General features: G+C 44.0%; 1 protein-coding gene across 1 annotated transcript; it reads right to left on the bottom strand.

The window, feature by feature from the left end:
• Positions 1-4,917: 4,917 nt before the first annotated feature.
• On the bottom strand, positions 4,918-9,199 carry LOC113013692 (uncharacterized). Its single transcript, XM_080295283.1, has 4 exons — positions 8,803-9,199; positions 8,127-8,228; positions 7,279-7,313; positions 4,918-5,629 (listed from the first exon to the last, which is right to left on the bottom strand). The coding sequence occupies exons 1-4, from the start codon at positions 8,981-8,983 to the stop codon at positions 5,456-5,458; spliced, it is 492 nt and encodes a 163-aa protein (XP_080151409.1). The 5' UTR covers positions 8,984-9,199; the 3' UTR covers positions 4,918-5,455.
• Between the last annotated feature and the right edge of the window lie 16,402 nt (positions 9,200-25,601).

Raw genomic sequence — 25,601 nt, forward strand, 5'->3', positions numbered from 1 at the left:
AAGTGTATTTCATCTCAGAGCTGTGATGGTTTAATGCTGCTTCGTTTCTTTCTTTACTGCAAACGAGGAACTTCTTACTTCTCTTAATGATGAGGTCACGCCTTCAAACCTCAGGATCAGGACTTTTATGAAACTTTTATGAAAAATAAAATGTTAGATTATTTAAACAATGATCATGTTCAGAGAGCAGTTTCTCTGATCAGTCAGACATTAAAAACTAAACAAGAAACTAAACCAAGAAGAACAATAACAAAATAAACACTCACTAATAACCACATCAAAAAAGTGTTTTTTCATCTCGCAGTGATGTGCTGTTATACTTCTGCTGTGCATGCACAAAGTTTCACAACACAGCTTGTAAAGAGCTGCAAACTTCTGTATACAGGTACATGTAAGAACTGTGTGTATGTGTTGAGGATACATGATTGGCTAATATTGACCATTTCAACAGTTCACTGCTGCTTCCCCTTAATCCTCTGCAGCAGCATGTTTAGATGAGCTTCAGCTGATCTGCATGGACTGCTGGCTGAGCTTAACTCAGGATAATGTGTTTTCAATGTTAAAATAGAGGATCATGTCATGTGTCATGTAAATAATCGTTCATTTGTTTCAATCTGCTCTACCATGATTAAGTGAAATTAAGTAGGGGTAATATTGAAGCAGGAGTATATAAACAGTGTTGTGGAGGTGAAGAGAGTGCCAGACAGAATCATGAAATTAAAGCTGGATATTGAAGCTGTGATGATGAGTGTTGTCAGTGAGTTTTCCCCACAGGCTGGATTTCAGTTAGAATAAAGAGAAATTCTGCAGCAAGTATGATTAAGTGTTAGAGAGTGCCACCGGGGGGAGAGAGTGACGACCGAAGCAGACTTCAGTGGACAATGGACAGACTTCAAGGGAACAGAGGCGAAGAGGAAGTGTGGGGTAAGTATGATGTAAAGGAGGGAAATGCAGGAGGGCACACGGTTGTTAATGGTGCGAAAATGATGGAAACGGCTGTAGTGAACACGCGTCAACCAGAGATGACTGATAATATACAGCTGTAGTGCTGAGGGAAACTGCCAAGCAGGAGCCGTAGGTCAGCGTGCCTGGGGGACCCGGTCAATCCGAGCCAGAGGTCAGCACGTTGGAGGGACAAGGTCCACGTCCAGCACGGCCTGCTCGGCCTGCACGTCCACGTCCAGCATGGCCCGTTGCAGGCCACCTGAGCTGCAACGCGGCCGCCACTGGACTCCACTATTTTGTGGGAACTATTTAGATACTGCTGGTGGATGCATGGTCGGATTTTGGGAGTATGAACCTGGAAGAGTTTTTTCCTTTTGTTTATTTTGGGAAGGCTCTAGCTCTCCGTGCTAGACCTCCCACCACCCACCCTGGGTTGGTCTGAACTCTGTTTTTGGTTGGTGATTGTTTTTGGGCCTTCGGGAGCCGGTCCTTAGAGGGGGGGTACTGTCAGCGACATGGGCTTGAGCGACCCAGGGTCCCTGAGCAGTTGTGGACTTTTTTATATTTTGTGAAAATGTGTGTGCACTGCTCTGCTGTCAAGTTTTTTTGTTCTCATGCGTGTATGTATAGGGAGGTGTGTGTGTGGGAGTGGCTGTAGCCGGAAGACCACGAGGAGGATGCTTAATGGTGTGGTGAAGCATCCACCGACCGAGATGATTGAGTGAGACTCCATGTCAGTGTCTTGAGAGCAAAGTCTAAGTCAGTGTATGCCCGCAGGGGTAGTGTGCCTTGACAGCTGTGTCTATTGCATAGGTGTCAAACTCTGGCCTGTGGGCCAAATTTGGCCCGGGGGTCTTGATGGTTCCTCCTCTTCCTGCTCTTTCTTGGGTTTCTGCTGCCCGAGGCCAGTCCCTGGCCTCCTTCTTTCCGCTTAACATACACTCACTAATAACCATATACTTGGCGGTTGCAGCTTTCCTAACAGCCTCTTCGTGGTTCCCATTTGCCTGTGGGATCCCCAGATACTTGTACTGTAGCTGTGCTCCATGTCTGTAATGTTCCCTTCTGGTAGTTTGATCCTCTCAGTTCTGACTACCTTCTCTCTCTTTTTTTATCATCTGACTACACTTCTCCAGTCCAAACGACATTCCAGTATTGTTGCTGTATATCCTGGTGGTGTGGATCAGTGAATCGATGTCTTATTCTCTCTTGGCATACAGCCTGATAGAGGATGAGCTGACGATTGCTCCATTCCATAGTCAGTATCCGTAGCCAGTCTTGCCAATGATCTCAATGAGGGGGTTCAGGCCTATGCAGAACAGCAGTGGGGACAGAGCATCTCATTGGTAGATCCCACACTTCATGGTGACTTGTGCTGTTGGCTTGAAGGTGGCCTCTAGTGTTGTCCGCCACATCCCCATTGAGTTCCTGATGAAGGCTCTTAGGGTCCTGTTGATCTTGTACAATTCTAGGAATTCCAGGATCAAGGTGTGGGGCATTGAGTCATAGGCCTTCTTGTAATAAAGCCAGGCAGTGCACAGGTTGGTCAGCCAAGTCTAGTTAATGTTAAATTAACTAGTTAATCTCTGGCTCAACAGAGATCTGACTTTTTGTGAGCCTGGCTACAGCGCTGAAGACAAACCTAGGGTTCATCTTATTTTCTGCAATCAGTGAAGAATAGTAAGAGGTTCTAGTTTTACAGATGGCTTTTTTATACGGGGTATATAGACGGGTTTTTTTTTTATAGTGGGCTCTTTACATTTTGAGAGAAGCCAGTTGAGTCTAATAATAGATTTAATGCCATATTAAAGCTTTCATTTTCACACGTTCGCATTTTTGCGGGTCGATAACAGGAGGAGAGAAGCTGCAGAGACTGCAACTCTGCTTCCTGGTCACACCTCTGATTAGTCACATTTTGGGGTCTTTCTTACATTTGGCTAGATTGGCTAGAAATTAGAGCAGGTCCATACGAAGTGGGATGGATGCTGTCTCTCCTGACAATGCCAGGTTTTCCCCAGAAAGTTTCCCATATTTCTATAAAGCCCACATTGTTTTTATTTTGTCAGGTGATCACCATCCTCTCCCTCTGTCTGTTTACCTTCAATGCCCTGACATTTATTTTTAAAAAACCTGTCACTTTTATTTTAATTGCACATGCACATGCTTTATTTAGTTTGCTTGGAGTATTTACTGTTATTATATTTTTCTTTGAGCATTGTAATGCTGTCTGTAAAACTTTCTGTATGAGTGTAAGAGGTTTTTTTCTGCTTCCAACTGTCACTTTTATTTAAATCTTGCATTGACACATACTGTTTCCAATTTAAGTCCTATATTAACTTAATTTATTTGATGAGCCATGCAGCTGCTTAGCAGCGTTGTAGTCAGAACATCACGTAATTTAGATATACAGAAATATTTTTTGTTGCTACTTTGTACATTTAATGATTGAATACATAAGAAGTAAAAAGGTAAAAATGATTAACAACATGTTGCTGGAATAACAGTGTTTTGATGATGAATCCTTTATTTGGACCCCTTCCAACCATTCATACATTACACAAACATCACACTGGGGAGACAGGTCGGAACAGGTAGCATTAAAGAAGTTACAGTTGTTCTTAATGTCGACCACTGGTCACCAGGTCTATTAATTTCCCGTTGCAAAGCCATATTGCATTCAATAAACACAGTCTCAGTACTCATGCCTTGCCCTTTGTCAATCAGCCAGCCTTGTGGGGTTTTGAACAGCTGTAACCGCTTTCTTTGTTCTTCGATAAGCCTGGTCCGAGCCATCTCCGATCAGCCAGAGCTCTGTTATCATGGTGTCATGTCATTCAGTGTCCTCCATCGAGAGTGTCGCCAGGCACCCGACGCAACCGACCACTGAGTATCCAGCAGCAAACGTCTCTGCAGGACAATCAGGCTCTCCGAGCCTAGGCTTCTGGTCGAGGGTAGGGTGTCAATTTTGGTAAGGGACCAGTTGATCAAATCAGGTTTTAGAGAGCAAGACTGAGAGTCTCTCTGAGGGTTAGAGTTAGACGAGACTAGACAAGGACATAGAAGCCAAGCAGGAAAGATAAGGGAGGGAGAGGGTGAGAGATGCATCCGCCACCACCAAGAGCTCCCTTATGTGGCAGGTTTTCAGCTAAACTCAGTGCCCCTGCCAGTGCACTTCAGACCAGGACAGACCCTAAGACAAACACTAGCTCACCCCAAGGGAAAAAATCTCAAACACAAGCTAATCAATAAATAACAGGAACAAATTACAAACTTGGAAAGCTAGAAAAAAACAGGCAATAAATACAACACCTTAGCAACATTGTGTATGGTGTGCAGTGAGTCCATGGAGCATCCACCCCATAAAAGCATGACAAACATAGAAGAGCCACTTCGACAGGACGAGACTCAGATATACATCTGCACCTTATTCTTTAAAGACGAAATACATATTTTAAAGAGTGCCAGTGTTCCCATTTCGGACCAAGAAGACAGGTGTTTCTGAAGTGGCCGTCTATGTCCACTGTAAATGACCATCATTGAACAGAGGAGGTGATTTATGAGCTCACCTATCAGCCATCGACAAACCAGTTTTGAGATCCCTTCCCAGGTCCTTCAATCCTAACTCACACCTTGCATCAGGTGACCTCAGTAGATCACATGATGGTGTGGGGCAATAAATATGGCTTCACCCAAAATTGTTTTTCACACCTTGGCTCATTTGATGAGGCACATGATCAATAGTGGGCCAATGACCACTAGGATTCAAACACCTGGGATTCTCCACCTCTGGGTTTTTAGAACTGAAGATGAAACATCCTCAAAAAGTTTAAGAAGTCCTGTTGCTTTCTTTTACAATATTGTTTTTATGAAGAAGCTGAGTCTAAACATTTTCACTGCAGAAGTGAAGGAAATCTGCGTATTCTAATATTTATAAATTATTTTATAAAAAGAAAATAAAAACCATACACTGTCAAAAGTGCCAATGTTCATGTTTATTTTCATTAAAAACATGTAGATTACTGCATCTCTTCACTTTTCGTCTTCCTTGAAAGATATCTTGTTTCCAAGCAGTCTGTTTTCTGCAATCGTTTCACTAAATTCATCCAGAATCATAAAAGCAACATTTTTATATTATATATCTGTTGAGCTAAATTATAAGCAGCTCTAATAAAAACAACTTTAACCTCAGGCTATATAACTGCATACTTCAAACTCGATTTTTCCCCCACCCTCATTGTTTTCTCTCGTTTTTCTTTCCTTTTTCTTCTTCTAGTCCTCTGATTTCTTCTCCTGTCTTTTGCCAATTCATCCCTCACCCCCTGTCCATTCCAGCTTAATATCTATACAGAGAAAAATATGAATAATAAAATAAAATAAATAAATAAAACAAAAACCTAAAAAGAGTCTATGGTGCTCCTCTTGGGAAAGCAAATATGTTTGGCACAACAAAGCATTCAGACCATTATTCTGCGCGACAGGACAGATTTAAAAAAAACACTACTGATGTAATTCATAGTGAGGCAACAGTAGCGTACAGAGGAGGTGAAGCATCTTTGGTGAGGATGGCAGTACTCAGGTCCACCTGAGGCATTGAGTAGACAACATCAGTTGCTTCACCACAGGGGGCGCTGCTGGTGACAGGAATGTGGGGAAAATGCACTTCAGCGTAGCAGAGGTTATCTGCCTTAAAGAGATAAAGAGGTGAGATCAAACATTAGACTCCAAAAATATGTTATAATTAAAAAAAATCTTAAATATATGAAAACCAAAAACCAAAACAACCCTTTAATTATCATAAAGCCTCTGAAATCATCTTTCAAAATACTTTTGTAACAAAACAACTTTTGATAGACTTGTTTTCCACCAGAAAGGTGTTTATATATATGTGTATATATATCTATAGATATATGTGTGTGTTTGTGTGTATACATACATGTATATGTTTTGCCTGTCCCATTTGATACTTGAATAATTCAGACAATAATTCTGATTACTTTAGCAATCAGAATTATTGTCTGGAGGCCAAGAAAGATGTCCAATGGATTTATTTTGACCAGTGGATCATTATGGTCTTTGTTGTTATTATTTATTTATTTTATTTCAAGTTATTACAGACCGGACAGACATGACTGGGGGATAGGTAAGGGAGAAAGAAAGAAAGAAAGAAAGGAAGGAGGGAAAGAGGGACAGTGAGAGAAGACACTAGAAGACACTAAAAAATCCACTCGCTCAGCTGTTGAAAGAGAAAAAAAAGAAAACAAGCAAAAAGAGAGCAACACAATAAACACAACACCACAGCAATAACCTAGATAAGTGTTAACCAACAGTAAATACTAAATATTGAATGTTATTGTGCAGCACGTGACCAACAGCGCACGATGTGCTTTGAGGTAGCAGAAAGATATAGTTTGTGTCTGTGAGCACCTGTGTGTACACCTGTATGCGTGAGCGTGCTTGTATTCAAAAGGTTACTCCATGTAACAGTCCGCTAGAAGGTGTGGGGAGCCATAGCCCCGTTCCCCAGGGCATGAGCATGCATGCAGGAGATCCAAACCCCAGACATTCAGAGGCCCCCAGAGCACGAGCCCAAGGAGGACCATCCACAACTACCCCACCCTCCTGGAAGGAGCTGAGCCACAGGCGCCAGGCCCTGCCAAGCAGCCACCAGGAGTGAGCCAGTACATACCTGAGCGCCCAGCCCCCAACACTGAGACACACCAACCACCGACGGCTGAGGGCATCTGCCACTGACAGGGAGTGTGGTGAGATCTTCCCAGAGAGATGGAGTCTAATACCCAACCTGACACACAGACACAAGCATGCATTCCCATCCTCATGCACACATATACAAATACTCAGCGCTCGCCCAACGTGGAGACAAACAGAAAAGGACACCGTACACACACTCACACTCCCCAAGCATACTCTACACACCAGGTCCAGGTACCCTCGCCCCCAGAGGGGCAATCCGCCCCTAGACCCAGGAGATGTTACCCCTTTTCCCTTGGGTGGAGACAAGCAGACTGCCCCTGCAGCAGCAGGGAAGCCCTGCATCCCAGATCCCGACCAGACAGCCAACTCCTCCTACCAGCCTCTGCCCCAATGTCAAAAGAGAACGCGGGTGTGAGGTCTATAATTTCAACTCCATCTGCCTGGGGGTCGTTGGCGGTGGCATAAACTGAAGACACTTCTACAGAAAGTGACCTGCACGGTATGTCACACTTTCCAATATCTTCATACAACCTGTCGGCCTGCAGCAGGAGAACAAACCAGCTGACAGATACAAAGCAAAGAATAACGAAGCTGATGTGTGTCACAGGTCCTAAAACTCACCTGCATGTCAGCATACTCTGTTTCCACAGGAGGTCCTGAAAAACATGCAGGTCAGAAAATAAACAGCTGTCTTTAAGACACATAACAGGAAGAAGAACCTGAGGAACTAAACACAGGAACAATATGAGGAACTTCATATGAACTACAGTTAGATAAGACACATGACTGATAAAGAATCAAAATCATATCAGTCAGATTCTGTTGTGAGTCATAAATGAACATCCGGTGCTCTTTTTATAAACAGACTGAACTTCAAAGGTGAAAACAGTGTGACAGAAACGTCACACCTGACTTAATTCATGCAAACTGGGACATTCTGAGCTGAGACAGATCAGCCATGGTGCCATGTTTCCCTGTTTGTTTTATGGTTATTTGATAAAACTGTGATTTTGAAGGATTCTTTTTAAACATATCCAAGTGAGACTGTGTTGGTGATCGTCACCATCAGATCAGTAACACCTTTCAGTCCAACGGTCTGTTTTCACAGCAGCTCTGTCAGTCTGAGATTATCTGGTGTTAACATGACGTAGACACACTCTCATCGTGGTGACTGGATCAGAGTTACACTGATTTTATACAACAAAAGGTGGAAAACTGGGGAAGAGAAAAACTCTTTTCTATTTGTTCTCCGTGTATAAATCTAAATGACAATTACACTTTGGTAAATAATCTGCTTTAAAGGTGTTTATGATGACAATACACTGAACAAAGGAGCATATTATACATGCTGCATGTTGACATTTGCGTTGATTGACAGAATATTTAATCCAAGCATGAAAAAGTGAGAAAATAATTTTTACTGTGATGAAATGTGATGAAAACACTGTGTTTGTTTCCTGTAGCCTCACCTCTGGGTTTAGTGGTCCTTCTCTTCATGTAGAAAATCAGCAGAGCTGCTGATAAGACGACGATCATAACGAGCAGAATCAGACCCACATAAATCAGAACATCTGCAGGAGTTTAACAGAGAAGATTTCTTTTACTCACAGTGTAAACATGTGGTCTCAACATCTGTTCATTTAGCAGTAAAGTTGTGCACATACAGAGTAATGTGTATTTTTAGATTGAAAACAGTTCCTCAAACATTACCTGACAAACTGTTTATCAAGCATGACGGAACAATTTTTATTTAAAACCACTGACTTCAGTTTCCTTCTGCATTAAATTATTTAATGAAGTAGTTACTCAAAAGCATAGAAACTGTTTACTTTTTCACTAAGTTTTTCTGCATTGAGCACCTGCTTCTCATTTAAGTCACTTAAAGATCTGAGTGCTTCTTCCACAGCTCTTAATGTGTCATTCTTTTGTAGTTCTCTGATAAAAACACATTATGAACCCAAAGCCCTTTTCTACTCGAGCACTCATATGACCTGCCTTATTCATCTTTTTAGACAAACACTTTTGTGCTTTCTATCCAACAGTGACACTGATGAGCACACTGGAATTTGGGATCAAACGACTGGCCCTCCAATTAGCAGATGACAGGCTCTACCTCCTGAGTGACAGCCACCCAGTATATTGTACCTGCATGTTTGGTTTCAGAGGACGCTGATGAAGGTGTGGAGCTTCCTGAAGTTGAGCTTAAACTCTGTGCTGTTGGTGGTGTGGAGGCTGATGAGAGAAACACTGAAGCTGAAAAAGGTCTCAGAGTCCCGTTTGGTGTTGAAGTGGTTGAAGCTGTGAACAATGAAAGCATCAGAGTCATAATAAGACCACTTGAAGCAGTTTATATATCTGCATGTGACTGACGTGGTTATGGGCTGTTTGACAGCAGAACTGATGAAACTTGATGTTTCAGATAAATATAACATCTGTAGGTGATTTGAAGGAAAAGTAGCTGCTTTTGAGACGTGAAGCTTCTGTCACACCTTCAAAGACAAACACGACTGTTAGCAGAAACTCACCTTCTGTGACAATCAGCTCAAAATCATAGTTTGGATCAAGCCGTAGAGCAATGTCCAAAGAGCACCTGTACCGTCCTGAGTCAGACTGTTTCAGCTGTGTGATGCTCACATACATAATATTATATGAGTTTTCATATTTAATGCTGTATCTGCCGTTCTGAGCTGCATCATCAGATGTTTCAACAAGAATGTTTCCATTTTCACATTTTTCCTTACAGAAGAGTTTTCTCCTTCCTGAGGAATTAAACCTGCATTTAACTGCGATGCTTCCTCCTTCCTCTGCTCTGTAGGTGAGAGTTTGTGCTTTGACCAAACCAGTGTTTCCATCCTGATGTGCTGCTGAAAGGATGAACAATCATTAGTTACAATCTTCTTATATGTTAAACTAAGACAGATGGTTGTCACTGTGTTGTTCCTCTTCAGTATATGAAATAAATAATAAGTCAGTGTTGCTTCAGGAGCTCTACTAAGATGTTCAGAAGGATAGAGAAAAAAAATATTTGATTGCAGACTAAATGTACAATAAAAATTCAAAAAGTCATTTGCACAATGCAGTGATGCAAAAGCAGAAGTTTGTGTAAACCTTTAAATTCGACGTATGTTTATATTTCAGGGTTTTATCTTTTTATAAATATTAAAAAGTGTCCTTTCTATGAACTGCATGTTTGAGTGACTCTTTTCCAAACACTCAGTTTAATCACAGAACGAAATAATTTGTATGAGAGAAAACAAAGAAGTGAAGCAAGTTGTAAAGCCAGCTGATTACATACAAATGACAATAAAATGGAGACAAATAAAAGTTAGAAGAGAGAAAGTGACAGAAATAAGAAGAGAATTTACTCACTGAGGAAGATGAAGCAGAGCAAAGTGTGTTTCATCTCAGAGCTCTGATGGTTTAATGCTGCTTCAGTTCTTCTTTACTTCAAACCAGGAACTTCTTACTTCTCTTAATGACGAGGTCACGCCTTCAAACCACCCACACACCCACACACACACACACACACACACACACACACACACACACACACACACACACACACACACACACACACACACACACACACACACACACACACACACACACACACACACACACCTTCTCTCTCTATTGCAACAGTGTTTCTTTATGTCTCAAAAGAAACTGACTGCTTGAGGTTTACTAAACTACAATTATACATTATTAGTTATAAACTAGACTTGCTCATTATACTAAAATGCTGTCAGTCCTCCATTTTCATCAGATCAAACACAACACTACAATCTTCCTAAAGGCTATTTTTACATCTGCTCTGCAAAAATGTTCTTCACAGAGGCATATCTGGAACTTTTGATCAAAATAATGCACCGTTGTTTAAGTATTTGGTCTCAATACATTATGTCTGATGAAACAGACATAAAAATAACAAATGAATGAAAGTCAGTTAAAGACTTTGGAAATTAAAGAGGGGCAGTATGCAAACAAACAATATTAGAGAGAAATATTATACCCCTTATGTCAAACTGAGTGATTTATGCCCCCCCCCCAAAGTGATTTATGGCCCCCAATATATTATTCATTAGCTCAGGAATTAATAAAGGAAGTAATAAAAATATGATATTCATAAAAATATGATATTCATAAAAAATATGATATTTATCAAAAAATATGCTAGTTCATAGCTCATTGCTTCCCCCCCCCCTAAAAACTACTAATTGATTATTTAGAAAGTTTCTTATATATCAAATAGCATTCTTTTATTTTTTAAGCCATTAAAAAGTTTTTACTTTTTATGCTCAAAAAAAGCCATCTGTCAGTGTGTGTGTGTGTGTGCGCGCGCGCGTGCCCGAGGCTGTGTGTGTGGGCGCTCCGGGGCTGTGCTTATGTGTTTAAAAATCTGTTAAACTATATTAAAATTGTTTAGTTAAACTTGTGCTTTTGTAACGTTCAGTATGGCCGGAAATACAGGCTGCATGCCTTGGGGCAAAACTTTATTTCGATTTATATGCATTTGTAGATTTAGAATAAAACTCATAGTCAGAAAAAACTCTCGCGATCACCTAACCCTAACCCCCATCCTTAAACACATAAGCAGGGAAAACTCCTTAAAAAACCCTTCGCGTTTTCTCCAAAACCCTAGAACAGTGGTTCTTAACCTTGTTGGAGGTACCGAACCCCACCAGCTTCATATGCGCATTCACTGAACCCCTCTTTAGTGAAAAATAAAATGTGATTTTTTTACTGGTGCACAAAATGAGCCATGCATGTCATGGCGAAGGCTCTGCCGAACCCCTGAGACCGACTCACCGAACCCCTAGGGTTCGATCGAACCCAGGTTAAGAACCACTGCCCTAGAATAACTTGTTAGCTACCCTCTATTCCCAAAAACCTTATATTCGAAAACAGGGCAAAAATCCTTAGTCTTTTTTCTTCAAAACCATCCCTCTTACTAGCAACCTCTAAAATTCTACGCAGAGTCTAAGTTCTACCTCGCTCTTAATCGCACCGACCCGCAACCGCTTCCAGAGCACAATTTGTCCTGCTTGTTCGCTCCCCGCTCAGCTCCCGAATGCTGCTTACCTCGTTTGAAAATTTCCGCCGGAGACCAACTCCGCCTAAGGTCGCCCCCCTGCCAATCACATAACAATGGCACGGCTCCCTTCGCACCCCGCTTAGCCAATCGGCTGCAGGTCCGATTTACCTTCTCAGCGATAGGCTTATTCTCTTACCGCATTCAGGATAAATAATCTAACATTTCACCTTAAATTTAACAGTTTTTTTCTCTCTCAGAAAAAACAAGCAAGTTTTCTCTTTTTTCGCAAAGAAACATGGCCGCCAGACCTACCAACCTCACTGTGGTCTCTCAAACGCCCATAACTAGCTACAGGGCCTCCGCCACGCCGCCAGAACTCAGACGGTTACATCTTTGCAGAGTGCAGCCAGCAGCAGCGGTTAGCCGTTTGGAGGAAAGATTCAGCCTCAACAATGGTGGGTTTTGGGGTTATGCCTTCAGCCTCCCAGAGGGTGAAATCTTTTTCTATCAGCTCAAAGCGGGTGAAAGTTTTGGCCCGCTAACACCGCGGATCGCTTTTACTTGCTCTGACTGGGCTGTTCTCACGCTCATCACGACCCCTGAAATACAGAGAAGTGTGCGGGAGACGAGCTCGCAGCAACCGCGAACCAGAGACCAGCAAACACAGACGCATCGGGTTTCCAAAAAGGCCTACTCGTTCCCACCATTCACCCAAGAACCCAACCATGAGTTGGTCATGGTTGGAAATAACCCGCCACGCTCTACATAGCCCCCGCCCCCTCATCCGGTCCCCCCTTACCCCCGCCTCCTCCTCACCCTGTCCTTTTAAAAACTGCAACCGCTCTCTCATCCACAACTTCTTAAAACAACCATGACTCACCACACCTTTGGAACCCTCAGCGCTCTATCTCCATCATCCCTCCGACCATCAGCTGCTTCTACGCCACCACCCGCCCTGCCAATGGCTCTGGCTACTCCACCATCGAGTCCGCTGATGGCTCTGGCTACTCCACCATCGAGTCCGCTGATGGAGAGCCCGCATCAGGCCTCAGCGTCTCCGGCCGCTATGCTTCCACCCCTGCCCTCATCACCTCAAGGATGGAACTCGCCCAGCCACCCACAACTAGCCGCTCTCGGGTGGCAATCACCGGAGCAGACTCCCTCAAGCACCGCAGTCTCCGGTGCATCGCTGTGGGCCTTGGGCGACCCTGTGTGCCGGGCTCTTTTCGGAGAGTCTGAAGACAATGACCTCCACCTCGACGAATGCCGAGGACAGCCTTCGCCCGCGGACAACGATGAGGCCGCGACTCTACTCCCTACTGCTGTGTTTGAACTTATAAAATTAACTGTTAAGTACCTCGTTAACGCCTTGCTCCAGAAACATAGGCAGGATGTCTGTCAGGGATGTGAGGTGTCACACCCCTCACAAAGACGAGGGTCCTCACAAAGACGCTGCGAGGCTGGACCAGGCGTGGACGAAGGCACGGAGGCTGGACCAGGCGTGGACGAAGGCACGGAGGCTGGACCTGACGGCAGCGGGACGGCTGTGGAACCTGACGGCTGCGGAACCAGACAGTGGTCATGCTGCAGGCGGTGATGCTGCAGGAGGTGGTGTGGATGCAGGCAACGGTGTAGAAGTCACAGGGGATGATTCAGCAGGTGATGGCTGAACAAACTTCCCCAGACCGTCAGCAGACGTGAGGATGTGCTTGCTGGGTCCTCCAGGACCCCCAGCAGACGAGGCGTGGTGCTGGGTGGGCTCCTCGGACCCACCAGCTGACTTGGCTTGAAGCTGGACGGGCGACTCGGGCCCTCCAGCAGACGACACTTGAGGCTGGACGGGCGACTCGGGCCCTCCAGCAGACGGCACTTGAGGCTGGCTGGGTTCTCCCAAACCCCCAGCTGACGACACTTGAGGCAGGATGGGCTCCTCAGGCCCTCCAGCCGACGAGGCAGGACGGTGGCTGGGTTCACCTGAACCCCCAGCTAACATGGCTTGAGACTGGACAGGCTCCTCTGGCCCTCCAGTGGAAACAGACACTGAAGGGGTTCAGTTCAGTCAGCAGCGCGGCTGCTGACTGAACTGAGGGCAGCGCGGCTGCTGACTGAACCGTTAACTGAATTGCAGACCCAACGTTAAACTGTGGTGAAAGTGTGGATCGGAGAACATGATCAGGAAAAACTGTTTCGGTGAGGTGAAAATTATTGTTATCTTCAGAAGACACACAAAAAATAGCTCCAGAAAACACAGTCACAGAGTCTGACGCAGCAGAAAAAGTGTCCCTTTCACTCACCACAGCCGATTGTTTACATGTCCCGACATCCGGCTGTGGGGTGCCACGCCGACGGCGCAAACGTCGCTTCTTTCTTGGAGACGGCTCCGACAGGCCGGGTAATCCCTCATCCGGCGGTTCGGACGGCACGTCCTCCGTTGAAGCGAGCAGGCGAGCGGCACGGGGGTGTAGGTGAAGCTCGTGGAGAACGAAATTCTGCACGAGTGGATGCAGAGAGTTCAATAGCCAGGGATAACAAAAAATAAGGTGTTGTAGGTTGGCTTCCACAGAATAAAGAGAGGCTTCTCCCTCATGCTCTAACAACTGGTAAATTAATTTAGAAGCAGAGTCGATAACGGCCTCCTGAAGCTCCCTGGGTGGGGTGACTGCCGCTGGATCCATATCTGGCTGGTCCGTACTGTCACGACGAGTGAGAAGAGCCGTGTGGAAGAAATGAAGGAGGATCCAAGCGCAGGCAGTCGTGAGGGTGTGAAGGTGGTTTATTGAATAAATGGCAAAGGAAGAATGGCAAACGAAGACAAACTAAACTATACTGGAAAACAACTGAACTACAGCGCAGAAACCAGAACACGAACATGAAGGAGGGCGAGCAGAGGCAGACAATGGTAGACAGCAGGGAAACACACAGATGAAGCAGGGTGGAAACACAGACGGACCAGCAACTACAATGACAGAGGACACGACTTAAATACACAGAGAAACACAGGGGAATTACACACAGGTGGTGGACACAGCTGGGAATAATCAACAAGACGAGACAGAGGTAAAACTGAACACACTCACATGAGACGCAGACCTTCACAATAAAACAGGAATAAGAAACCATCACACTAAGACGCAGACTCGACATAGAGAGACAGACAGAAAATGACACATGGAACTAAACTAAACCTGCAAAAACATGACAACTCAAAATACTGGGTCAAACTGACCCAGAACCGTGACAGTTTATTGTTTGTTCATTACATCAGATTAAATAGTTTGTGGAAAACCGTTACATCAAATAAAACTTTTTTGGAAAAGCATTGTAAGAATCAATCTCGTTATTTGTTTCACCCCCATTCAAATCTATTGCTTTCATGACATCAGATTAAATAGTTTGTGGAAAACCGTTACATCAAATAAAACTTTTTTGGAAAAGCATTGCAAGAAATCAAACTCATTATTTTTATTTTACTAGAAAAGAAAAAAGTGTAATGTTATTAATTATATCAAATAAAAAATATATTCGCAAACTCGTTACATGACATAAAACTAGCCGCTCATAATGAAATAAAACCATAGTTAAACATAACTTCAAAGATCACACATGGCAGAGCAGAATCTATTGAAACGTGCATATTATGATCCATCTCACCCTGGTAGTTTTTGCAGTGTGGAAAAATTGATTAAAAGCATACAGTATGAAACTGGTACAAAGATTAACGCGCAAACAGCCCAAAAATTCCTCTCTGGACAAGACGCTTACACCTTGCACAGAGCTGCACGCCTGCGCTTTCCGAGAAACCGTGTGTTCGTCCCCAGACCTCTTAATCAATACCAAGCAGACCTTTGTGATATGAGAGCGTTATCCGAGCATAATGATGGCTATCAATATTTACTTACCGTTATAGATGTTTTGTCTAAAAAGGCTTATGCAAGAGTCTTGAAAAACAAAACAGGCGTTCAAGTCACTAAGGCTTTTGACTCTTGCATAAGCTTTTTTAGAGAAAACATCTATAACGGTAAGTAAATATTGATAGCCATCATTATGCTCGGATAACGCTCTCATATCACAAAGGTCTGCTTGGTATTGATTGCATGTTTGTCGACAGTGTTGGGGAGTAACGGAATACATGTACCGCCGTTACGTATTTAAAATACAAAATATGAGTAACTGTATTCCGTTACAGTTACCGTTTAAAAAGGTGGTATTCAGAATACAGTTACTTTGTTGAAATAAACGGATTACACTGCGGTACTTTCCTGTTTCATATTGTCGCGGGTCAGGACTGTTTGGGTTTTGTTTGACAGCTACATTCTGTTGTTCCAGGCGGCAGCGTTACGGTTGCCATGGTTACAGGGCGACACTCTCTCTCTCTCTGCGTCTGTGTGTTTCCTGGGTGAGAGAGCGCCTTTTCGTTGTTGTTGTTGTTGTGCTAAGCTAACAGGCAGAACGCTACAAGCATAGCTCTAAAGAATGTAGCATCATGGGCAGTGTAGTCCGTGTTGCAGGGAGAATGGACTGCCATACACGTTATGGGTCTGTGAGCGCGAGGAGGGAGAAAAAGGGGAGTGGAAAGGTACGAGTTGTCATCGAGGAAAAACGGGAGCTGGAAGCATGTAAATATAATAATAACCACTGCAGCCAAGAAGAGTGCCTGACGAGCCCAGTTGTAAGTAAGCTATTAAGACTCGACTGTACACCGTGTTCGTGTTTTCCTCCGAAAACAACAAGTTCCGTTGGAGCAGCCTTTCAAACGCCTCTCTCTGTCTCTCGCAAGAAAAGTTGACCCACACAACAAAGTAGAGCTATTTTTCGGCTACGAGCCGACAGGGACCCCGCCGTATTAGTCAGAGGTCCCTTTACTACAGTTCGGAGTCGCGGACCTTCAGTAATAGTAATAAATCACACAGCAATAGTACATTCACGTTGTTGTAAAAAGCATGATAATATATTAAGTAATCCAAAGTATTCAGAATACGTTACTGTCATTGAGTAACGTAACGGAATACGTTACAGAATACATTTTGGGGCATGTATTCTGTATTCTGTAATGGAATACATTTTTAAAAGTAACCTTCCCAACACTGTTTGTCGACTAGCTCTACATATCCATCTGCAAAACGGAGTGCTCTTGGTCTCCCACTGGGTGTATGTCACGGTTTTGCTCACCATGTTTGCAGTCCGGTGCCGATTGGGTTCTTGGGTGAATGGTGGGAACGAGTAGGCCTCTTTGAAAACCTGATGCGTCTGTGTTTGCTGGTCTCTGGTTCGCGGTTGCTGCGAGCTCGTCTCCCGCACGCTTCTCTGTATTTCAGGGGTCGTGATGAGCGTGAGAACAGCCCAATCAGAGCAAGTAAAAGCGATCCGCGGTGTTAGCGGGCCAAAACTTTCACCCGCTTTGAGCTGATAGAAAAAGATTTCACCCTCTGGGAGGCTGAAGGCATAACCCCAAAACCCACCATTGTTGAGGCTGAATCTTTCCTCCAAACGGCTAACCGCTGCTGCTGGCTGCACTCTGCAAAGATGTAACCGTCTGAGTTCTGGCGGCGTGGTGGAGGCCCTGTAGCTAGTTACGGGCGTTTGAGAGACCACAGTGAGGTTGGTAGGTCTGGCGGCCATGTTTCTTTGCGAAAAAAGAGAAAACTTGCTTGTTTTTTTTGAGAGAGGAAAAAAAAACTGTTAAATTTAAGGTGAAATGTTAGATTATTTATCCTGAATGCGGTAAGAGAATAAACCTATCGCTGAGAAGGTAAATCAGACCTGCAGCCGATTGGCTAAGCGGGGTGCGAAGGGAGCCGTGCCATTGTTATGTGATTGGCAGGGGGGCGACCTTAGGCGGAGTTGGTCTCCGGCGGAAATTTTCAAACGAGGTAAGCAGCATTCGGGAGCTGAGCGGGGAGCGAACAAGTAGGACAAATTGTGCTCTGGAAGCGGTTGCGGGTCGGTGCGATTAAGAGCGAGGTAGAACTTAGACTCTGCGTAGAATTTTAGAGGTTGCTAGTAAGAGGGATGGTTTTGAAGAAAAAAGACTAAGGATTTTTGCCCTGTTTTCGAATATAAGGTTTTTGGGAATAGAGGGTAGCTAACAAGTTATTCTAGGGCAGTGGTTCTTAACCTGGGTTCGATCGAACCCTAGGGGTTCGGTGAGTCGGTCTCAGGGGTTCGGCAGAGCCTTCGCCATGACATGCATGGCTCATTTTGTGCACCAGTAAAAAAATCACATTTTATTTTTCACTAAAGAGGGGTTCAGTGAATGCGCATATGAAGCTGGTGGGGTTCGGTACCTCCAACAAGGTTAAGAACCACTGTTCTAGGGTTTTGGAGAAAACGCGAAGGGTTTTTTAAGGAGTTTTCCCTGCTTATGTGTTTAAGGATGGGGGTTAGGGTTAGGTGATCGCGAGAGTTTTTTCTGACTATGAGTTTTATTCTAAATCTACAAATGCATATAAATCGAAATAAAGTTTTGCCCCAAGGCATGCAGCCTGTATTTCCGGCCATACTGAACGTTACAAAAGCACAAGTTTAACTAAACAATTTTAATATAGTTTAACAGATTTTTAAACACATAAGCACAGCCCCGGAGCGCCCACACACACAGCCTCGGGCACGCGCGCGCGCACACACACACACACACTGACAGATGGCTTTTTTTGAGCATAAAAAGTAAAAACTTTTTAATGGCTTAAAAAATAAAAGAATGCTATTTGATATATAAGAAACTTTCTAAATAATCAATTAGTAGTTTTTAGGGGGGGGGGGTAGCAATGAGCTATGAACTAGCATATTTTTTGATAAATATCATATTTTTTATGAATATCATATTTTTATGAATATCATATTTTTATTACTTCCTTTATTAATTCCTGAGCTAATGAATAATATATTGGGGGCCATAAATCACTTTGGGGGGGGGCATAAATCACTCAGTTTGACATAAGGGGTATAATATTTCTCTCTAATATTGTTTGTTTGCATACTGCCCCTCTTTAATTTCCAAAGTCTTTAACTGACTTTCATTCATTTGTTATTTTTATGTCTGTTTCATCAGACATAATGTATTGAGACCAAATACTTAAACAACGGTGCATTATTTTGATCAAAAGTTCCAGATATGCCTCTGTGAAGAACATTTTTGCAGAGCAGATGTAAAAATAGCCTTTAGGAAGATTGTAGTGTTGTGTTTGATCTGATGAAAATGGAGGACTGACAGCATTTTAGTATAATGAGCAAGTCTAGTTTATAACTAATAATGTATAATTGTAGTTTAGTAAACCTCAAGCAGTCAGTTTCTTTTGAGACATAAAGAAACACTGTTGCAATAGAGAGAGAAGGTGTGTGTGTGTGTGTGTGTGTGTGTGTGTGTGTGTGTGTGTGTGTGTGTGTGTGTGTGTGTGTGTGTGGGTGTGTGGGTGGTTTGAAGGCTGTGTTTTTTCTGAGAGAGAAAAAAACTGTTAAATTTAAGGTGAAATGTTAGATTATTTATCCTGAATGCGGTAAGAGAATAAGCCTATCGCTGAGAAGGTAAATCGGACCTGCAGCCGATTGGCTAAGCGGGGTGCGAAGGGAGCCGTGCCATTGTTATGTGATTGGCAGGGGGGCGACCTTAGGCGGAGTTGGTCTCCGGCGGAAATTTTCAAACGAGGGAAGCAGCATTCGGGAGCTGAGCGGGGAGCGAACAAGCAGGACAAATTGTGCTCTGGAAGCGGTTGCGGGTCGGTGCGATTAAGAGCGAGGTAGAACTTAGACTCTGCGTAGAATTTTAGAGGTTGCTAGTAAGAGGGATGGTTTTGAAGAAAAAAGACTAAGGATTTTTGCCCTGTTTTCGAATATAAGGTTTTTGGGAATAGAGGGTAGCTAACAAGTTATTCTAGGGTTTTGGAGAAAACGCGGAGGGTTTTTTAAAGGAGTTTTGCCTTTTGCTCGGTGGAGGATCGGGGGCGCTGAATTTGAGAAAAAAGACTAAGGATTTTTTCAGGATTTCCCCTGTTATCGAATATAAGGTTTTGGGAATAGAGGGGGTACCTAACAAGGGTTTTTTATGAATATCATATTTTTATTACTTCCTTTATTACTTTATTACTTCCCGAGTTCATGAATAATTTATTGGGGGGCATAAATCACTCAGTTTGACATACGGGGTATAATATCACTCTCTAATATTTAATATTTCATTTATCACAAGACTCAGAAATAAAATCTTTATTTATTTAAAATTTCTATTTTAAATTGTGTATCATAACATCTTTTAATGTTCAGAAATTCATCCATTCTCTACCCAAACCTAAACACAATAATAGAGGAAAGGAAAATATTTACCAAGTGTTTATTTTTGTAATCATTCTTTTCTTCTTTATTTGAAGTTAATTTATTTTTTTTATATTGTGTTGTAACAAATAGCAATTGCTCCTGAATGCTTGGTAGAAAGGTGCAAAGGATACTTTTTTTTTGGGTTGCAATTTTATTTTGCTGACACAATATCTGTGTTTGCTGGTGAAGAGGAGGTTAAAATACTGGTTAAACATCAGTTGGAGCGTGGCTTTTTATTCAACACTAAACATTAAAAATAACCTTCGGGAGCGGTTACATATAGTCAGGGGTTAACGCAGTGGTTCTCAAAGTGCGAATATGTGGTCCGGTCTGTCGCGCATCATTGTGGTGGTGCCATAACACAGGATTGGGGCACGGGAGACCCGACCACATGTTCACACTTTTCAGTACACCTCTTTATTGCGGCTGTCGACTTACACATTCGGCTACAGCCTATACATATCACCAACAACAACAGGCTTAGCTTCTGTTTTAAGCCGGAGAGGCGTGATTGCGGATGCTGCTCAGGTGCGTCCGCCTCCCCCGCAGCTGCCATGCAGACCGCGCCCCGCCACAGCTCTGCAGTCAAAAACAAACTCTCACTAAATTACCGTATTTCCCGGACTACAGAGCGCACCTGAATATTAGCCGCACAAGCTAAAAGCAGGGGGAAATCCTGTTTTGTACATACATTAGCCGCACCTGACTAAAAGCCGCAGGTGTTTCAATGTTGACTTATCATATGTAAGAGAATATGCACAAATCGAATTGTCAGGAAAGAGATGGCTGTTTGGAGACACACCCCTTTTATTAATATTTTGAAAAACAAGTTATGGGTACATATTTGCATAACCTTTTAGGGTATGTGTACAAGTAGTGGTAATTACAAGTACAAAACATGTACTGTGCTTCATAAATGAGTAACAAATGTAGTACATAACAATAACCTACAGCACACCAGAAAAATAGATTCAGACTACCTTTTAGGCTCAGGTGCAGTGACACGGCTTTAACAAGAAGAAAAGTCAGTCATTCACCACCATCTTCCTCTTCTTCCTGCGCACTAAAACCACCAAAGTCCTCTCCTCCAGTGTCGGAAACGAACAGGCTCAGGGTGGCTTCATCATCCACTCTCAGCTCCTTTCTTTCGTTGTCACTTTCAAAACCAAAGAAATCCTCATTGTCAGTGTCAGAGTCGAACACCTTCTGAAGAGCCTCCTCTCCATCAGGCAGCAGTCCAGCCCTTCGAAATCCGTTGGTGATCGTGGATGTTTTCACACTTTCCCACGCTGTCAGAATCCAGTGGTGGAGTTGGGCATAACTTGCTTTTTGCAAGTTTATCGCCGCTCATCATCCACGCCTCCAGCTGAACGCGTAGCGCTACTTTGAAGTTTGTTTTTCGCGCTACTTCGTATGGCACTACGTTGCCTGGCGGATGGACATGTGACTAACATACCACTCTTGAACTCCGATCCTTCCGCCAGGCAACGTAGTGCCGTACAACAGCGGAACAAACAAAACAAATCCGCTCATGGACAATCCATAGAAAAGCCGCACCTGACTAAAAGCCGCAGGGTTCAAAGCTTGTGCAAAAAGTAGCGGCTTATAGCCCGACAATTACGGTATGTATTTTTCATCTCTGTTCACAGTAGCGGTTTTTGACACGGGCGGTTGCCCAGCGGCATCTTGGTTAGGGGCGGCATCACAGGCATCGGCAAAAAACAAAAACCTTTTGCTCGTACTCATGCTGCCCCGACATCAGCCAGCGCATATTGGGAATGGCATAGGCACCGATCGGTTTTCTATCACCCATTTGCTGGGAATAAGGGCGCCCTCCGTGCGCCTGCTGCTTGCGGCACAGGGAGGAGAGGGCGGGGCGGCGGGGGATTCTCTGGCTCGCTGGAGCGGCATCTGATAACCAACTCACAAAATAAAATAAAAACAAAACAACACGAAAACACCGAACATTATGATACAGAATTATAATTTGCACCAATGTTTTTTCGAAATTCTATACGCGAAAAGTGAGCGCGAGAGCCCTCGGTGCGCCTGCTTGCTGCTGAAGTCAAAGTAAACTTTATTGTCATCTCCGCTACATACAGTCCAGTATATAGAGAGACGAGACGACAAGGCTCCAGTTACAGCAGTGCAAGTAAACAAACAATAAATATAAGAAGAGTTAGTGTTGAGCTAGTTAATAGGTATGCCCTCATTGTCATCTGTTGTGATTTTATTTTGAAAGGATGCTTCCTGTTATGCTGCGCGGAGTGTACGGGAGAGTTCAATAAACAAGTCACCTTTTGGTGTGAATGTTCCGGTAAAAGCCATGCCCCAGGTGTGATTATTCCTCCGTTTAGACAATAAGTATCTTCAATATTCATGCAGATTCTGCTGGAAGACCCGTCTCTGCTAACAGTAAGAAAATAAATATACTGATAGGTTTGTAGGTTGAACCTATTCGCTGGAACGTTCAAGACAATTTAATTACACAGCAAAAGCAAGACACAAGTAGGCAAAATTCTTTGTGTTACTCATGCATGAGGGAGAGAACCACGACAAGCGCAGTTCCTTTGCTTGACCCCAGTCGCTCTTGTCCGCTCCCCCGTAACACTGCTTTTTTTATTGAGGTTACATGAATATACATAGGTTCATTAGCATATGACGTCTACATACACACAAAGAGTACCTTGCCTTTGCGTTGTGTGTGTGTGTGTGTCCCCCCATAAAGACTTCCCTAAACCTGCTGTTCTGGAAGTCCAGCAGTTCATCTAAACAAAAGGCACTTAGACTAAAACTGACACATGCCACGTTTATCCTACCACAATAAGAGAAGGTACGACCTCTCCCATGCTCCCAGGGTGTGGGTGTGAATGCCAGAACACTCTGGAATGCACACAAACTCTTTGCAGACTATTAAGGATCAAACCTCTACCAACATAACATTGATTATACAACTCTAAGCATATATGAGTAGATATTTCAAAGCATAAATGACAATCAACAATACAAATCTAACATGTACACTTTAGGACTAGGGGTAAATGCATCAATAACAATTTAAAATGTATAATTTACAGTTAGGTACCTACCACGGGTCACAATATATTTAAAATAGGACAGAGCCGTAGGCGCACAGTCAGTTAAAAAGGGTTTAATTTTCAAAATGAAAGTAACAATGTAACAGCGGCACCTAAAAACAATTAAAAACTTTACTTTATTAAAAACGATAAGACTGTATGATTGCCCGTAAGACAGGATAAGCGCTGCGGGGAACCGTTTAAGAACAAATCGACATAGCACACAGGTTAAAAAGGGACAGCAACTCACACATAACCCCAAATGGGCAAGACACTATAGAATAAGGCAACTCTTCAGTGCCGTCTTTACTCAGGCCCACCGCTTTACATGCAAAAGTGGCGAGACAAAAAAAACAAAACAATTTATTTTCCCATTAAGCGCCTTCACCGCCTGCAACAATCTCACACACACACACACACACACACACACACACACACACACACACACACACACACACACACACACACACACACACACACATATATAAAAAAGGGTTAAAACACTGAAAGAATCAATATCTGTGGTGCCTACTGATACAGAAAAATAAAACAAGAAACAAACACAATCGACAGCCGCAGCAGTCAGTCTGTTGAATTACACCAGGTTAAAACAGTTTAAAATTCAGTGACGTGTCGGGTCCTTTGCCCGCAGCCAGAAATCCACTTGGCAAAGCAGCAGCTCGGTACCCTGTAAATAAAAGGCAGGAGATCACTTACGCTGGACAATAAAACAGGAATATTCCTCAACTGTATTGTTTTTGTTACCTGTCCACAAGTTCGCGTCACACCCTAATAAATGTGGGTCAGTGGCGGTGAAGTCCACTACACTGTTCTCACAGCAATGTTTCCCACCTACAAGGGTGCAAATAACTGTAAATTAGTGATTTGACGTTCTGTATCGAGGCTTCAAAGCTTGTGTCGAGTAATTTAGGGGGCATTTCCGCCATGCTCCTCCCATAAAACCCCATTTTATTTTACCCCACGGAGTATGTGGCACGGACTACGCACCATTACGGACTACAAAGCCAGGGACACTGCGCCGATCAACGCCGACTCTGCATTCACAAACGAGCTGAATCGGTTCTACGCCCGTTTCGAGGTTAGCCAGGCGGCTAATGCTATCTACCGCCTGACTACCGAGGACAGTGACGTCATCAGCGAGAGACCGGTGACCAGCATCGCGGAGCATGATGTCCGAGCGGCACTGAGGAGAGTGAACACAAGGAAAGCGGCGGGGCCAGACGGCATCACCGGCTGTCTGCTGCGCTGCTGTGCTGACCAGCTAGCAGGTGTGTTCACTTACATCTTCAACGAGTCCCTGGCGAAGTCTGTGGTCCCCACATGCTTCAAAAGATCCACCATCATCCCTGTGCCCAAGAACAGCAAACCCTCATCCCTGAACGATTACCGGCCAGTTGCACTGACCTCGGTAGTAATGAAGGTGTTTGAGAGGCTGCTGAAGAACATCATCTCCTCCTCCATCCCAGACACCACAGATCCGCTGCAGTTCGCCTACAGATTCAACAGATCCACAGAGGATGCCATCGCCCACGTCCTACACACCACTCTCAGCCACGTGGACAAGAAACAGGGTAACTATGTGCGAATGCTGTTTGTTGATTACAGTTCAGCGTTTAACACAATAGTGCCCTGCAGACTGTTCACAAAGCTCAGGGATCTGGGACTTAACAGCCGTCTGTGTGCATGGGTGTTGGACTTCCTCACTGGCAGAACTCAGGTGGTGAGGGTGGGCAGGTGCTTCTCCAACAGCATCACCATCAACACAGGAGCACCACAGGGATGTGTCCTCTCGCCACTGCTCTACTCCCTCTACACTTCAGACTGTGTGGCCACCCATGGCTCCAACACCATTGTGAAGTTTGCTGACGACACAGTGGTGTTGGGTGCCATCTCCAACAACGATGAGGCGGCCTACATGGATGAAGTGAAGAATCTGGCATCGTGGTGCCAGGACAACCACCTCCAGCTGAACGTCAGCAAGACCAAGGAGCTGGTGGTGGACTTCAGAAGGGGTCAGCACAGAGACTACAAGCCCATTATCATCAATGGAGCTCCAGTGGAGAGGGTGCAGTCCTTCAAGTATCTTGGTGTCCACATCTCCTCAGACCTGACATGGGCTGCCCACATTCAGGTCCAGACCAAAAAGGCTAGGCACCGCCTGTATCACCTACGACAACTGAGGAAGTTCAGGGTCTCTCCAAAGATCCTCAGGATTTTCTATACAGGCGCTGTGGAGAGCATCCTCACACAGAACATGACATCGTGGTTTGGGAACAGCTGTGTGAAGGACCAAAAAGCTCTCCAGAGAGTGATCCGTACAGCAGAACGCTGCTGCAGGATTGCTCTCCCCCCGCTTCAAGACACCTACACCAGGAGATGCCGGACTAGAGCAGCGCAGATACTGAAGGACCCGTCCCATCCTGGCAACAAACTGTTCCAACTTCTGCAATCTGGTAGAAGGTTCCGCATCATCCGGGCAAGGACAGAGAGACTCAAGAGGAGCT

The sequence above is a fragment of the Astatotilapia calliptera genome, chromosome 20 (assembly GCF_964374335.1).
Source record: "Astatotilapia calliptera chromosome 20, fAstCal68.1, whole genome shotgun sequence".
Classification (NCBI taxonomy): Eukaryota; Metazoa; Chordata; class Actinopteri; order Cichliformes; family Cichlidae; genus Astatotilapia; species Astatotilapia calliptera.